The sequence below is a fragment of the Podarcis raffonei genome, chromosome 17, assembly GCF_027172205.1.
Source record: "Podarcis raffonei isolate rPodRaf1 chromosome 17, rPodRaf1.pri, whole genome shotgun sequence".
Taxonomy (NCBI): Eukaryota; Metazoa; Chordata; class Lepidosauria; order Squamata; family Lacertidae; genus Podarcis; species Podarcis raffonei.
Window position 1 is genome coordinate 4,939,144 of NC_070618.1, and position 13,541 is coordinate 4,952,684.

The 13,541-nt window shown below is 45.4% G+C and overlaps 1 protein-coding gene across 2 annotated transcripts in view; it reads right to left on the reverse strand.

Annotated features, from left to right (window-relative positions):
* The window catches only part of CPLX1 (complexin 1), a 135,146-nt gene extending 124,211 nt beyond the window's left edge, over positions 1-10,935 (reverse strand). Inside the window, exons 1-2 of one of the 2 annotated variants that reach the window (XM_053371286.1) lie at positions 10,593-10,935; positions 8,396-8,510 (exon numbers count right to left, since the gene is read on the reverse strand). In XM_053371286.1, coding sequence (XP_053227261.1) covers positions 8,396-8,426 — 31 coding nt within the window. In that variant the 5' untranslated portion in view covers positions 8,427-8,510; positions 10,593-10,935. Of the gene's footprint in view, positions 1-8,395; positions 8,511-10,340; positions 10,524-10,592 lie in introns of those variants that run through there. The other variant, XM_053371287.1, reaches the window with a different exon arrangement.
* Between the last annotated feature and the right edge of the window lie 2,606 nt (positions 10,936-13,541).

Here is a 13,541-nt window from a genome sequence, read left to right on the forward strand (position 1 = left end):
TTGAGGGGAGAAGTGATGTGCTTTAAATGCATGGTGTGCAGTCAGCAAGATTCTATTGAGCCCTTTGCTGATTGCGTTATGTGTGACCAGCTGCTTGCACCTATAGGATAAACAGCATAACCACCAGCAGTAAGGACACTGTAAAAATCATTTGCCAAAGAATTTTAAACGAGAGCCAGTGTGGTGTAGTGGTTAAGAGTGGTAGTCTCGTAATCTGGGGAACCGGGTTCGCGTCTCCGCTCCTCCACATGCAGCTGCTGGGTGACCTTGGACCAGTCACACTTCTCTGAAGTCTCTCAGCCCCACTCACCTCACAGAGTGTTTGTTGTGGGGGAGGAAGGGAAAGGAGAATGTTAGCCGCTTTGAGACTCATTAGGGTAGTGATAAAGTGGGATATCAAATCCAAACTCTTCTTCTTCTTCTTCTTCCACAGCTGAAACATTTAGTACTTTGACATGTGAACCTAGGGAGCTGCCTTAAACCAGTGTGACCCTTGGTCCATCCATCTCAATATTGTCTACACCACCTGGCAGCAGCTCTCCAGGTATTCAGACTGGAGACATTGCCTAGCCCTACCTAGAGCTGACAGGGTTTGAACCTGGGACCTTGAACATGCAATGCACCTTATGAAATTGAAATGCCTTGGCCAGTATTTTACAGCAGAGGGTGAAGGAGTGCCCAAGTGGATTTCTCTAGGTAGAGAGTTCAATAGTGTGGATGTTCCGCCATGGAAAAATCCCAGCCACATGTCCCAGCAGAACAAATCCCTGTAAAGGGAAAGACACAGCACCAGACCACATCCATAGTTCCTAAGATAGAATAAACCCAAAGATATTATTCCTAAAATATGCAGGACCCAAGCCTGTCGCGGGTTAAAAAGTAACAGCTACTAATCTCTCGAAGCAAACAGAAAGCTTGTGTAGAAGAGTCAGAATTAAAGTGATGTGATCTCTGCATGCTGTTCAAGAGCAGCTTTCGCCAAATCTGGGATGTTTTGGACTACATCTCTCATCATCCTTGCCAATTGGCTACACTGGCGGTGGCTGATGGGAATTGTAGTCCGGAAAATCTGGACGGCACCAAGTTGGGGGAGCTTGCTCTAAGCCAATGGGAGAGCTGCAGTGGGAGTTGGTTTCATTTCAGCAATAAGGCTTTTCATCCTTTGGCCATCCCTCTGTATCATTCATTCTCCAAGCTGAGATCCTCCCTCTTTTTACTACTTGCTTTTCTTAAGTATCGTATGAAGAATCCCAATTTAAAAAATAGCTTCAAAAAGAGGAGTGTCTCCTTCTCTTAATGCATCGTTTCTATGAGGACTTCAGGACTCTCTTTCGGAGACAAGGCATGCTCTAGAGTGGTTTACCATGCCACCTAGCAGGGATTTTAAGAACTGAAATTTGCTCAGAAAGAGCTGGTGTGAACGAGAACACTGGTGTGAAAGCGCTCAAGCAACAAAAGCATGAAAGTTTGGAGACAGCCAAGAGAGATTGATGGGTGCATGTTATTATTTTAAAAGGTCTCCAAATATAAGAATGCTTTATGATAGCAACGTGATAAGCTGTGCACCCTCAATACCTCACTTTGCTAGATCTCCAAGTCATGTACTGTTGCCGGGCAGTTTTTCTTTCTTTGTAAAACTACAGCACTGCGGAACCACTAATAGAAAAAAAGCATCAAGATGATACATGAAAGGAGCTTCTAGCAAATTTGGGGACAGAATGCTCTCGCAGGGATGGGGAATCTGTGGTCTTCCAGATGATGTTGGACTATAGTTCTCATCATCCCTGACCATTGCTCATGCTGGCTGAGACTAATGAGCAATGGGGATCCAATGAAATCCAGAATGCCACAGGCTCTTCCCCCCTGATTTGCAGACGAGATCACTACCCTGCTTCAAGCCTTAATGATCTTGGATAATTCTGTTCAGGATTCAGTACTTCTACTAGTAAATATCTACCAAAAGCAGAAGAATGTAGCAATATTACCTAATTTCAAGGTCTAATACAGGCTTCCTCAACCTCGGCCCTCCAGATGTTTTTGGCCTACAACTCCCATGATCCCTAGCTAGCAGGACCAGTGGTCAGGGATGATGGGAACTGTAGTCTCGAAACATCTGGAGGGCCAAGGTTGAGGAAGCCTGATCTAATACCAACTGGTTATGCAAATCCATATGTGTCCATTTGTCTGCGCATGCATAAATGCAAGTAAAAATGGGCATACTATGCCTAGTCAGATGCCTCCATGAGCCATCTTGGCAGGTGGGCAGGGCTGCCAACCTGTCAGCCACCTGACATCATACAAAATCACGTGATTCAAAGTCTAATCCATTGGAGGAGGTTAAAGGCCTATCTGCAATCTTAGTGATACAGTTCCATTTAGTCTAGGTGCTTAGATCAGGGAAAATAAGTCTCTGCCCCAGACACCATATGACGTCAGGTGACAACTGGTGGATGTGGTTTGCCCAAAGTGGTCTGGTGGACCAAATTTGGAGGCTAGTAGACCTAATAAGGCCTACAGGCTAGAAGTTCCCTACTGTCTAATGTTTCCCTATACAGGCAAACCTCTGATATATTGTGAGTCCAGTTCCAGACCAGCACAATAAAGCAAATATCGCAATAAAGTGAATAATATATTTTTGTTTGTTTTCCTGGCTGCAGGGGCAGGAGGGGAAAATCTCAGCACCAGCCCTAGCCAGTCCTCCACTCCTGTGGCTGAAAGAGGGGCAGCAGTGGTGGTGGTCTTCCTTCCCCTGGAAGTGGCTGTGCTGCCTGCAGCTGCACCCACATCCACGTAAGGAGCAATATCTGTGAAGCCCAATAAAGCAAAGTGTGATGAAAACAAGGTATCCCTGTGCATTGCTGGCTCCATGAGTGTACACTGCATCATAGCAGCTGCAGGAGGCAGATTTAGGCTGTGAGTCTACCTTCACTTACCTGGAAGTAAGTCCCATTAAACTCAGTGGGATTTACTTCTGAGTAGGCCTAGTGAAATAAATGGACCTAGATTAACCATGTTTGTTAACTTCAATGGGTCTCCTCTGGGTAAAATTTAGTTGAATGCCATTCTCCATTAATTAATTTATTGCTAATATGGTTGTGGCCCATGGGCTGGGAACACCAACTGGATTTCCCACCTCAGGCACCAAAATATGTTGAACCAGCCCTGCTCCTATATTTTTCTATCGATTTATGGTCACTCTCTTCTCCCAAGACAACTTTACGGCCTCTGCCAGCTAACAGATCAGATCATATTGTTTGTTTCATTTGCTTTCTTAACCTTGCCTCACTCTAAATTCCAATGTCTGCCTTGATGCCGGCTGCATGTTTGACATTGTTTCAAGGTCAATATTGTTGCAAATAAGCTCCAGAATTTCAACCACACTACAAATTCTCAATAAGCAGTTCATAAGCAGATTCCTCATTGTTCCTAGGTAATGACAAAGAATATCACATTTAAAAGCAAAAGCCTCGGTAGATTTAATTTGTTTTGTTTCATATCAATGTGTTTGCACAATGTTGGAGTCCAGCTAGTTTGAAATTAGGTGATTTAAAATTGCCAAACAAATCAATTGGGTCTGAACCTGCTATTATAATCTCGGTCTGCTCCAAAGTGGAGAAATACAGTTGTATTTTCAGTGCAGCTCCAACCTGCCTTGCGAGCATCGCTTCTGTGCTTCTTATTGATTTCCTGACTCATTTGCCTCTTTTCAAAATGTTGGCAGACTAAATTTGTACAAAACATATTCAGAGGTGCTCCCCCCCTTTTTAATACTACAAGCCACCACATGTCTAGCTTTAGTGAGACCAAAGCTCACAAACTGTTCTCCCAAGTTCTCGTCTCTGATGTAATACCCAAGAGGGATATGTGAGTAAGTTTATGTTAGAAAGCAGCAATTAAATTGCTGATTGGTTAGGCTGGTGTGTTGTTGTTTTTTTCGAAAAGATCCACTCTCTTCAAGAACAACGGAACTGTAGGTCTAATTAAAAGCCCGTAAATAGCATCACCAAAGCCGGTGGGATTTATTGCATCCTGAACCGTAGTCATGCGCTCACCCATCTTAACGAAGCACAAAATGACAGTGTTAGGGCTTGAGTCCTGCATATACACCTACTGGTGTGTTTATGTATAGGTAGAGCAGATATGATGAGACCTTACACCCAAATCAGTATCCTCCCTCCCAGCAGATGCCAGTCAGGAGGGAAGGCCACATAATCAACCATCCACTCATCTGGCAGGAAGAGTTATACACAATGGCAGCATGGCCAGTGTCAGAGGCCAGCATCTACCCTCAGGAGGGCCCAATTGAAGTCATTGAGATGTGATCTCCATGTTGCAGCCAAATGTGCTTACCTGCCTTAGCGCTGGCCAACCTGCCTTGCCTCGACTGTGTCAGAACTGGAAATGAAGAGCTCATGAGAATACACATCCAGGTGAAGGACAATTCTGATCAGCCGATTGGCAGGGAGAACAAGTCTCCTGGGATTGGCTGCACTACTGAAATGGAGATTTGGTGGTGCAGAGAACTCTTGAAGGAAGCCCACCTTGGAGTCACCATCTATCAGCTGATAGTCGGTAACTTCAAGCTCAGGAGATTGGCAGTGCTACCAAGTTCTCCATGCAGAAAGCAAGCTAGGAGTCACCACTTATCAGCTGATTGGCAGTCACTTCACACCCTACTCAGCTTCAATTTATACTTTTTGGTGTGACTTGATATGTTACAAAGGAAGAACGGTTCATTGGGTTTCATAGTGTAACTAGATAATGATTGCCAAATGGGTGGAGCCCTGGCCACCTTTCATAATGGCCCACCAAGGTGGGGGATCCCAGGATCTGGTCCACCAGCCAGATCCAGTTCCCTGCTCCTGGTGTATTGCAGTTTGCCATCACGGTCACATTGAATGATCTAGGTCAAGTCACTGTTAGTTAGCATCAGTTCTCCAACTGTAATAATGGGAATAATGATGCTCTACCTCACACAGGAGTCCAACCATTGTTACTCTTGCCTCTCTCACTTCCTCTCTGCTGATTCCATGCCAATGTTATAAGATGGGTGCAAAATGACTATAGACATAATCCAGGCATGGGGAACCTTTGGCTTTCCAGACATCACTGAATTACAACTCCCACCATCCCTGGCCATTAGCCATGCTTGCTGGGATTGATGGGAGTTGTAGTTCAGCAACATCTGGAAAGCAAAATGTTCCCCACACCTGGCATCCTGCTTTTCTGTGAGGCATATTAGTAGACCCCTGCAGGAACAAGCACAGGGATTCTACTCTGTTTTTAAATGTTTTTAACGTTGTATTTTAAAATTGCTGTGGCCCAGCCTGGGAATGTATGGTGAAGGGCAAGTAATTAATCAGATTAAATTTATTGTTGTTGTAATAAGTGAAATTTTTGAACTATGGTGCTGGAGGAGACTCTTGAGAGTCCCATGGGCTGCAAGAAGATCAAACCTCTCCATTCTGAAGGAAATCAGCCCTGAGTGCTCACTGGAAGGACAGATCCTGAAGCTGAGACTCCAATACTTTGGCCACCTCATGAGAAGAGAAGACTCCCTGGAAAGACCCTGATGTTGGGAAAGATGGAGGGCACAAGGAGAAGGGAATGGCAGAGGACGAGATGGTTGGACAGTGTTCTCAAAACTACCAGCATGAGTTTGACCAAACTGTGGCAGGCAGTGGAAGACAGGGGTGCCTGGCGTGCTCTGGTCCATGGGGTCACAAAGAGTCGGACATGACTAAACGACTAAACAACAACAACAATAAGTGAAATAGATACTGTACATAGTGTCCCACTTCCTTTCCTCCTTCTGATCCTCAAGGTGTGAGTAAGTTGCAAGTCAGGACACCAAGAATGAGATTCACAAGTGGTTGACATGAAACTCCTAGTACCCACCATGCTATAGTGCTACTTGTTCCCCAAACTGCATCATATAGTAGGTATAATGTTCCCCAGGGAAGGGGAGGGGAGGGAAGGGAAGGGAAGGGAAGGGAAGAGATGTGGCCCAATTGGATCTTTTGACAATCCTTTTCCCATGGATACAGCTATGCCCACAAAGGGATAGAATGCTATACATTTCCAATGATAAGGTTTCTTAATAGAAATTGACTTTAACAGAATTTACAAGCCCAGCCATGTGCAGCACTGCAGCCAAAAAGCCAAAAAGATTTTTTTAAAAATAAAAAATCACAATCTAAATACGAACACTTTCCCTCCCTCTCCCTCTCTCTCTCTCTCTCTCTCTCTCTTGTATCAAACCACTCGTTTAAATCACTTGCAAATGAGAAAAACTATTTCCTTGTACATAAAAAAAGAATTAAATTGAATATAAATGTGCCTGATGAAGTAAATAGCTTCGTAATGTGTTTATATTGCAAATTGCATCCACACAGCATAACAAACAACAATCCTATCACAAACAGGATAATATGTATGCGGAAGAAAACCTTGCATGACTTGCAAAATCACCAGGAGTCTATCAATGACCTTCAAAGCACGCCTTAATAGGACTTGAAATGACAGCCAATGGAAAAGCCTTTTGAAATGCGCCCCGTAATGGCAGAGGAGGAAGAGAAGCCCTCTATAAGGGCACTTGAATAGCCAAGTCATACAGAAGCATCTTCATTTGTACTTTTTCTTGTAAATCATTTGTACCATGCCCACTTGATTCTAATGGAGCATCCATTAAAAGATCAGACACCAGCCAAAGCAGACTACAATAGGACTCTTTAATGATCGACACTGGCTTTCTTATTGCAGCATTCTCCATTTCACTTTATTCACACCAGTCATCCAAGTGCCATCTGATACTTCGATACCACAACTGCACATCAGCTTGAGGTTGAAACCGGTGTGACTGATAGGGTTTTCCCCGAGCAACTTGGGTGCTTTGTGGGTGTGTTTCTTTATTTTTATTCTTTATTAACAATATGTGTAGCCCACCCTTTTTATGTGCAGATACCAGGGCAGGGTACAGCACATCAAATAAGGTCATATAATGCGCATATATAATACATAATAAAAACCCTTTTTTAAAAAAATAAAGAACCCCTCCTCAAGCAATAGAAGCAGCTAAAAGCACAGGCTTTTCAACACTAAATTAGGCTAAATCAACACTAAATTAAAACATCCAAAGTGCCTGGGCAAACACAAAGGTGCCGAAATGATATCAATGAAGGCATCGGTCATATATATCTAAGGAATTCAAAAAAAATAAGGTGCCATTAGAAAGAAGGCTCCGGTGGTGGCTGGTGAGAATTGGAACAGGGAGGGCAGAAAGCAGGAAGACTAACAATAATTGGAGACAGAGCCAAGGAGCAGGAGAGCCAACTCATTATTGCTTTGTTGCCATCCTCCTTCCTATTGAATTCTACAAGGGCTGTACGGAGGCTAAGGTGGAGGAAGCTGAAAGCCAAGGCCACTCCCTGGACTGATGGGGGTTGGTGGGGCAGCTCCCCATTCACCCAAATGGACCAGCCACCACATAACACATCTCACCCAGAGAAAAGCCTTCTCTGCAGATCACAATAATTGTGCTGAGAATTGCATAGCAGAAATCCATCACAGAATTACAGTCCTCAAAATCCCATGACTGAGCACTATAGCAGATGAACTGGTTTAAAACAATGTTTCTAATGCAGGTATGCTGCTAATCTATTAAGCAGGCTTCCTCAAACTTGGCCCTCCGGCTGTTTTGGGACTACAACTCCCATCATCCCTAGCTAGCAGGACCAGTGGTCAGGGATGATGGGAATTGTAGTCTCAAAACATCTGGAGGGCTGAGTTTGAGGAAGCCTGCTATTAAGAATATATTTTCTCTCTCCCTCTGCCATAAAGCATATGGCTCGTTTCCAGTTATTCTGGTTTGGATCATTCTTCTCTTCACAGTTCCTGCGAGAATGCTGTCAAAGTGGTTTGTTTGTTTTTTAGTAGAGACAATAAATAATGAACAGCATCTGAGCATTTAGAATAGGAGCCTGGAAGTTCAGGAACCAGCCATAGGCTTGAGGCAACTTTCAGTGCTGCCCCCTACTGGCACAGTGATTCAGCAAATAGTAAAACCTCAATTATAAGTTGCAAGTTTCACAGTTTGGATACCTTATATAATATATCGGGAGGAGGAATAAAAGGTAAATGTGCAAAGAGAAGCATTCTTTATGTAAGCCTTGCAGTTTGGTGGTCTGCACTGGGCTTCCTCAAATTCCCTTATTCAGTATGAGTATCCATTTGAATTTTTCACTGGTTGTTGTCAAGGGAGAGGGAAAGTGTGTAAATTCATGTTTACAAAATAGCAGCAGTCACACCAATTGCCCTTTCATTACAAATTCCAGAGAGGTGACATAAGATTCCTTTCCCATTAAGCAGTCACAAAATAGCACCATTTTCTTCTTACCTCCTAAGGCTTGCTTCATTACAAATTCCATGGTGATGGCTTTAGATTCCTTCCCACCAGAGCAGTTCTCACATGCAATTCAGATGGAGACAAGGTCTTGAGTTGCAGCCTGCAGCTGAATTCACAAAGCAAAAGATTAGCATTAGGGTTGCTGCATTTTGTATTCTGGGCCCCAGCTCTATGTCTTACTGCATTAGATCTACATGTCCTTTTGAAAGTCTGCTAGGTTGAACTCCCTCCCTTCCGCTCCACACACACACGGCCATTTATCACACTGGAGCCAAAGTTACTTGATCATGTTGTGAGCAACTAGGGAGCATTGTATATTCCTTAACATTCTGTAGTATGATCTTTAGGGAGTCAAAGAAAATGGGCAATCTACTGCTGATACATTGCCATGGGATAGCACTGTATTAATGGGGAACTATTCCCAGAGTTAGATGCTATTCACTCTGAATCTTTTGGTAGAAAATCAAGCACACAAGAGCTATTTAAGAAAAGAAAAAAACAACCTACCTGAACATTCAATTGCTATGTAAATAGATCTGCACACAGAGCTGTTTAATTGAATTTGCCAGGCACCCATTTAGTTTTTATACTGAGTCATTAGAAAGGAATATTCAATTCATTGCAAAAGCTATTGGGTTTAGTTGACATTTTCTAATGAGTAAAGAGTCCAACATTTTCAGCTTGGTAGTCCTTCGTGGTATTTGAGAGATGGTGCTTTAAAGGGGGCAAGTTCTAGCTATTAAGAGCAGACGTTTGGCTGGGGGGCATTTGAAGGTTGAAGTGCTTGTGCTCCCTGAATTCTCAGCAGCAGGCTTCTCTGTCAGAATCTCCTAATGGCCAACCGCATGTCTGCATCACTGACCAGAAGAGCTACTCCAGTCAAATTGAGTTAAATATCAGACACATTATGAGAGAGATTTAATGCAAATTGGCTACTGAAATGCCATGAAGATCTTGTAAGCTAGGAGACCCTAAAGTAGACTGGATGTATCTCCCTTTAAAAACAATGTCAAATTCACTAAAAGTTATTAGGAAGTTTTCTTGGGATTCAGCACAATAATTTAGAATTGTAGCATAGAATTTCAGGTTGCGGCAACTAAGTTAAAGCTGTGAAGTAGCAAATAAGACATCCCCACTCCCCAGGGGTAGGAGTTTTCACAAGCAAAATGCTATACCTTATTTGACATGTTCATGTCAAGCTGCTTAACAGAACTTGAACTCCAAAAGTGAATTGGATTAAGGGAAGATCGCAGGTAAAACTTATTAACCAATGATGCTCCTTTCTAAAAGCTCTGCAGAGAGAACCAAATGCACTGCAAATCCTTCCAAAAATGCTCCATCTCAGTTAAATAACACACCCTTCTTTCTTTTCTCATTTTAAATAATGATATTGAAGACATTTAGGCAGACCTATTTTCCTTTAGAGAAAAGGGAATGCGAACTAGAGATAACTTATTAAACAGAACACAGTGCTGCATCATTTGAGCATTTTCCCTCTTCAAACTTCTACAGGCAAAGAAATATTGTGACCTCAGACTTCTGCTTTTTTTGGGGGGGGGGGTCAATGCATGCACCAAAGGAAAGAGAGACATGCTTGAAATCCCAATGAGGTTGCAATGAGACTACACACAAAATTTGGGGGAAAGGGGGGGTACTTTTCCAGGTATTGTGTTTTGCACCAAGGCATCCAAGTACCAATATTATATAAACGAACCCCTCCACGAGCTAATAAAACTCTCAACCAGAGAACTTGCAAAGGCAGCTGGCTGCAACCCCCTCCGCGCCCTGATTTGGGAGGCTTCGCCAAGCAGTACGTGTATCGAGGCTTGTCCCATAGATCCATCCTTAGCACTTCCCCTCCTCTTCTACACAGCCAACTACCAATCTCTGCAACCACAAAGTATAGCGGGGGTTTTCAGCACCTAGGACAGCTTACCCGCCGCACAGCGAGAGAGAAAAAACCAAGCAATTCCTTATCCGTGGGGGAGCTCGCAGCAGCAAGCAGCAGCAGCAGCAGGGCGTTTGAGCAAGAGAGGGGGAAAAGAGCGTGTTCAGCACCAAGGACACTTCCCTGCGACCGGGCGGTGCCTACTACGGTACTAAGGACACATTGCTGAGCACCGAGGCTTCAGCACCACGGACAGCTCCGGCCTTTCGAAAACGGGCGGAAAGGACTAGCGAGAAATACCTTCTTTGCAGCGTCTGGGTTCCTGCCGTTCTCTCTCCCCTCCTTGAGATAAGGAGACAAGGTCCTTTCCCGGCTTTCCTAGCAGATCAGCCTCCCGTTCCTAGCCGGGTCCATGTGTTCCTCGGGAGTTAAAAGGCGTCGCTTGAAGGGCATAGGCAGGAGCAGGCGCGAGAAGTTATCTTCCTTTGAACAGGGTCCTGGCACGATGAGGCAGCAACGGAGGAAGGACAAGCCGCCAGCTCCTTACTTTCTCTACTCCCTCTTTTTATCACGGGATTTCCGGACCATCCCACTGACACTATTCCCTCCTTACACTACGCTGCCTCCTTCCTCCTCCCTCTTCCTCCTCCCGCCACCGAGGCTGCTGGATCGGCATTTCTTGCCTGGCTCTCGCTTTCCCCCCTCCCCCCCAACTCCCCAGCATCCCACGGTAAGGGTTGCAAGAGGCGAGCAGCTGCTCCTGCCGCAGGAGGTTGCTGCCGGCACACCTGCAGTTACGGGGAGGGGGCAGGGAGGGGATTGACTGCAGATTGCCGGGGTGTGGGCACCTAATCGAACGGGGAACCCAACGGAACAACAACACCCGCTTGTAGTTTTGACAGGGTGGAGGGGGAGGGGAGCGCGGAAGCCTTTACATTTGTTCAACGGAGCAAACTGTTATATTTGTAATAAGGCGTGAGAGCATCGGAAACAGTCGTGGAGGTGGGGATTCGGCAGGGTGGGTGGGAAGCGAAGTCAGCAGTTTCTCTGCAAAGCCTCTCGCGCGGAAGCGATACTCTCATGCCTCACACCCGTGACCACGCTCATTGTTATTCTCGAGAATCTGGGACTCTAGAGAGAAAGGCTGGAGGCTCAGGGACAAATATCAGGGCGACGGCTGTTGGGATGGCATCGCAAGGCTGAGAGAGTAGGGAGATGGCCTCCTGATACATTCGAGACAGAGGGATCTCTCTCTTTTCCCCGCAAGCTGCTGGTAAATTGTGTTGATTTCGAAGAGTATTTTGCCCTCCCTTCTCTCCGCCCGCCTCCCTTGCAAAGGGGCGTCTGAAGGTTAACAGAGCAGTATGGCTGGGGAATGTCAAGCTTTCAAGATGCTGTCCCTAGCGGGGCGTGTCAGAAGCGAAAGTAAACCAGGACATAGAATGGCACCGCCTGCCTGGCGCTCCCCAGGCTTCCACCGAGGAAACGGCAGATTGAACAGGAGGCGGTGTGAGTGTGTGTGCTTGTGAGGTGACTTTAGGCGAAGGAAGCCAGGGGGAACCCTTCCGTCCTTCGATCCCCCTCGCCCAGCAGCAGCAGCCTCGCCCTCCCCCCTCCCCACCCCGCCTCAATTAAAAATGCTGCAATAGTGCTACATCCTCCTGACTCTTGCTGCAGACCCGGTCAGCTGATGTAGCCTCCTAAGGTACCTCTGTGCTGGCGTGACGGGAAGGAAACGACCCGAACAGGCTGCAACAAAGACAGCGGGGAGCGGGTGGAGGGAAGGGCAAGCCAGGCAGAATGACGGGGGAGCGATCCAATTAAAAAAAACAGAATAAAAAAGAAGGCGGGTGGGGAGCCCTCGCGAGGAAGCGAAGAGAGGAAGCGGGTCATTAGAACGCGCTGCTACGCTTCCAGTTGGATTCAAGGTCAAAGGAGCGAAAGCCCATTCTGGCACGTGTGAAAACGTGAGTGGGTTGACCCGAGTAAGAAGGTGAGGGCACTGGGGATGCTGAATCCTATACTCTTGAATCTAGTTAGGTCATACTCAGAGCAGACCCATTTTTAAGCAATAAATTGGCCATGGCTAATTTAAGCCGGTGATTTCAATGGGTTTACTCTTGAAGATGACTTGGTCACCCATACACCTTGACTGTAGACATCTTTTTAAATCGGTCCCATGGTTTTCCATGGCACTTACTGCCATGAAAGCATGCATGGGTTTTGAAAACAGATTTCCTTTATTCTGATGTGAAGGCTGACACTTCGTGCCAGACCTGATTGCAGATCTCCGTCTCACTCTCGCTGGACTGATTCGCAGGGTGTCCCCACCCCATTGTTTTGCTGACTGCAGCATCAAGGGATAACTTGTGCATATGAAGCCTTGGCCGCTGAATCTCTAACATCAAAGGTGCAAATAGTTCCACAGCATTTCAAATCCAATGCATGACAATGCAGCCAGCTCACCTCTGCGGCTGTCATTCATCAAGGCTAAAGAAGCCAAGGGTGAGTTTTACTCACTGCAGACCCACTGAACATAACTAAGTTTGGACCATTAATTTTAGTCTTTATAAAACTTCATTGAACACCACTCCAATATGTGAACCAGGCACCTGCTATTTTGATTTAGTCTGAGTACTTATATCCTGTCCTTTCGATCGGCAAGGACCCGCTCCCCAAGGTAGCTTACAAAGTTAAAATGACATAGAACAATCAAAGCAATAAAGCCACCCCCTTCAATAAAACTATAAACACCAAAAGCTGCATATAGCAAGCAGCAAGTTAACATCAACCTGGCCCAGACTTTCCCAACATGATTCCCGCCATATCATTGAACTATATTGACCTCATGATCCTTGACTACCGGTCATGCTTTCTGGGGCTGATGGGAGTTAGAGGTCACAGCATTTGGAGGATGTCAAATTGAAGAAGGCTACTCTGGGCCAAAGGTCCACCTAAAAATCCAAGTCCTTTCTGCCCATCCGAAGGTTAGCAGAGATGAGTCCAGGCACACCTGCACAAGAGCATTTCGAAGTCATGCTGCTATGACTGAAGGTGCAATTCTTCACACTTATGGGCATTTGCTATCCCTAGAAGAGGAGTCTGCTGCAGCAAACTGGCAACGTAAGATGAGGAAATAGCACAGACCAAAACTATGGAATTCACTCCCACAGGAGGCAGCAATGGTTACCAATTTTTAAAAGAGGATTAGACAAATTCAGAGTGGCTACTAGTCACAGTGTCTATGCT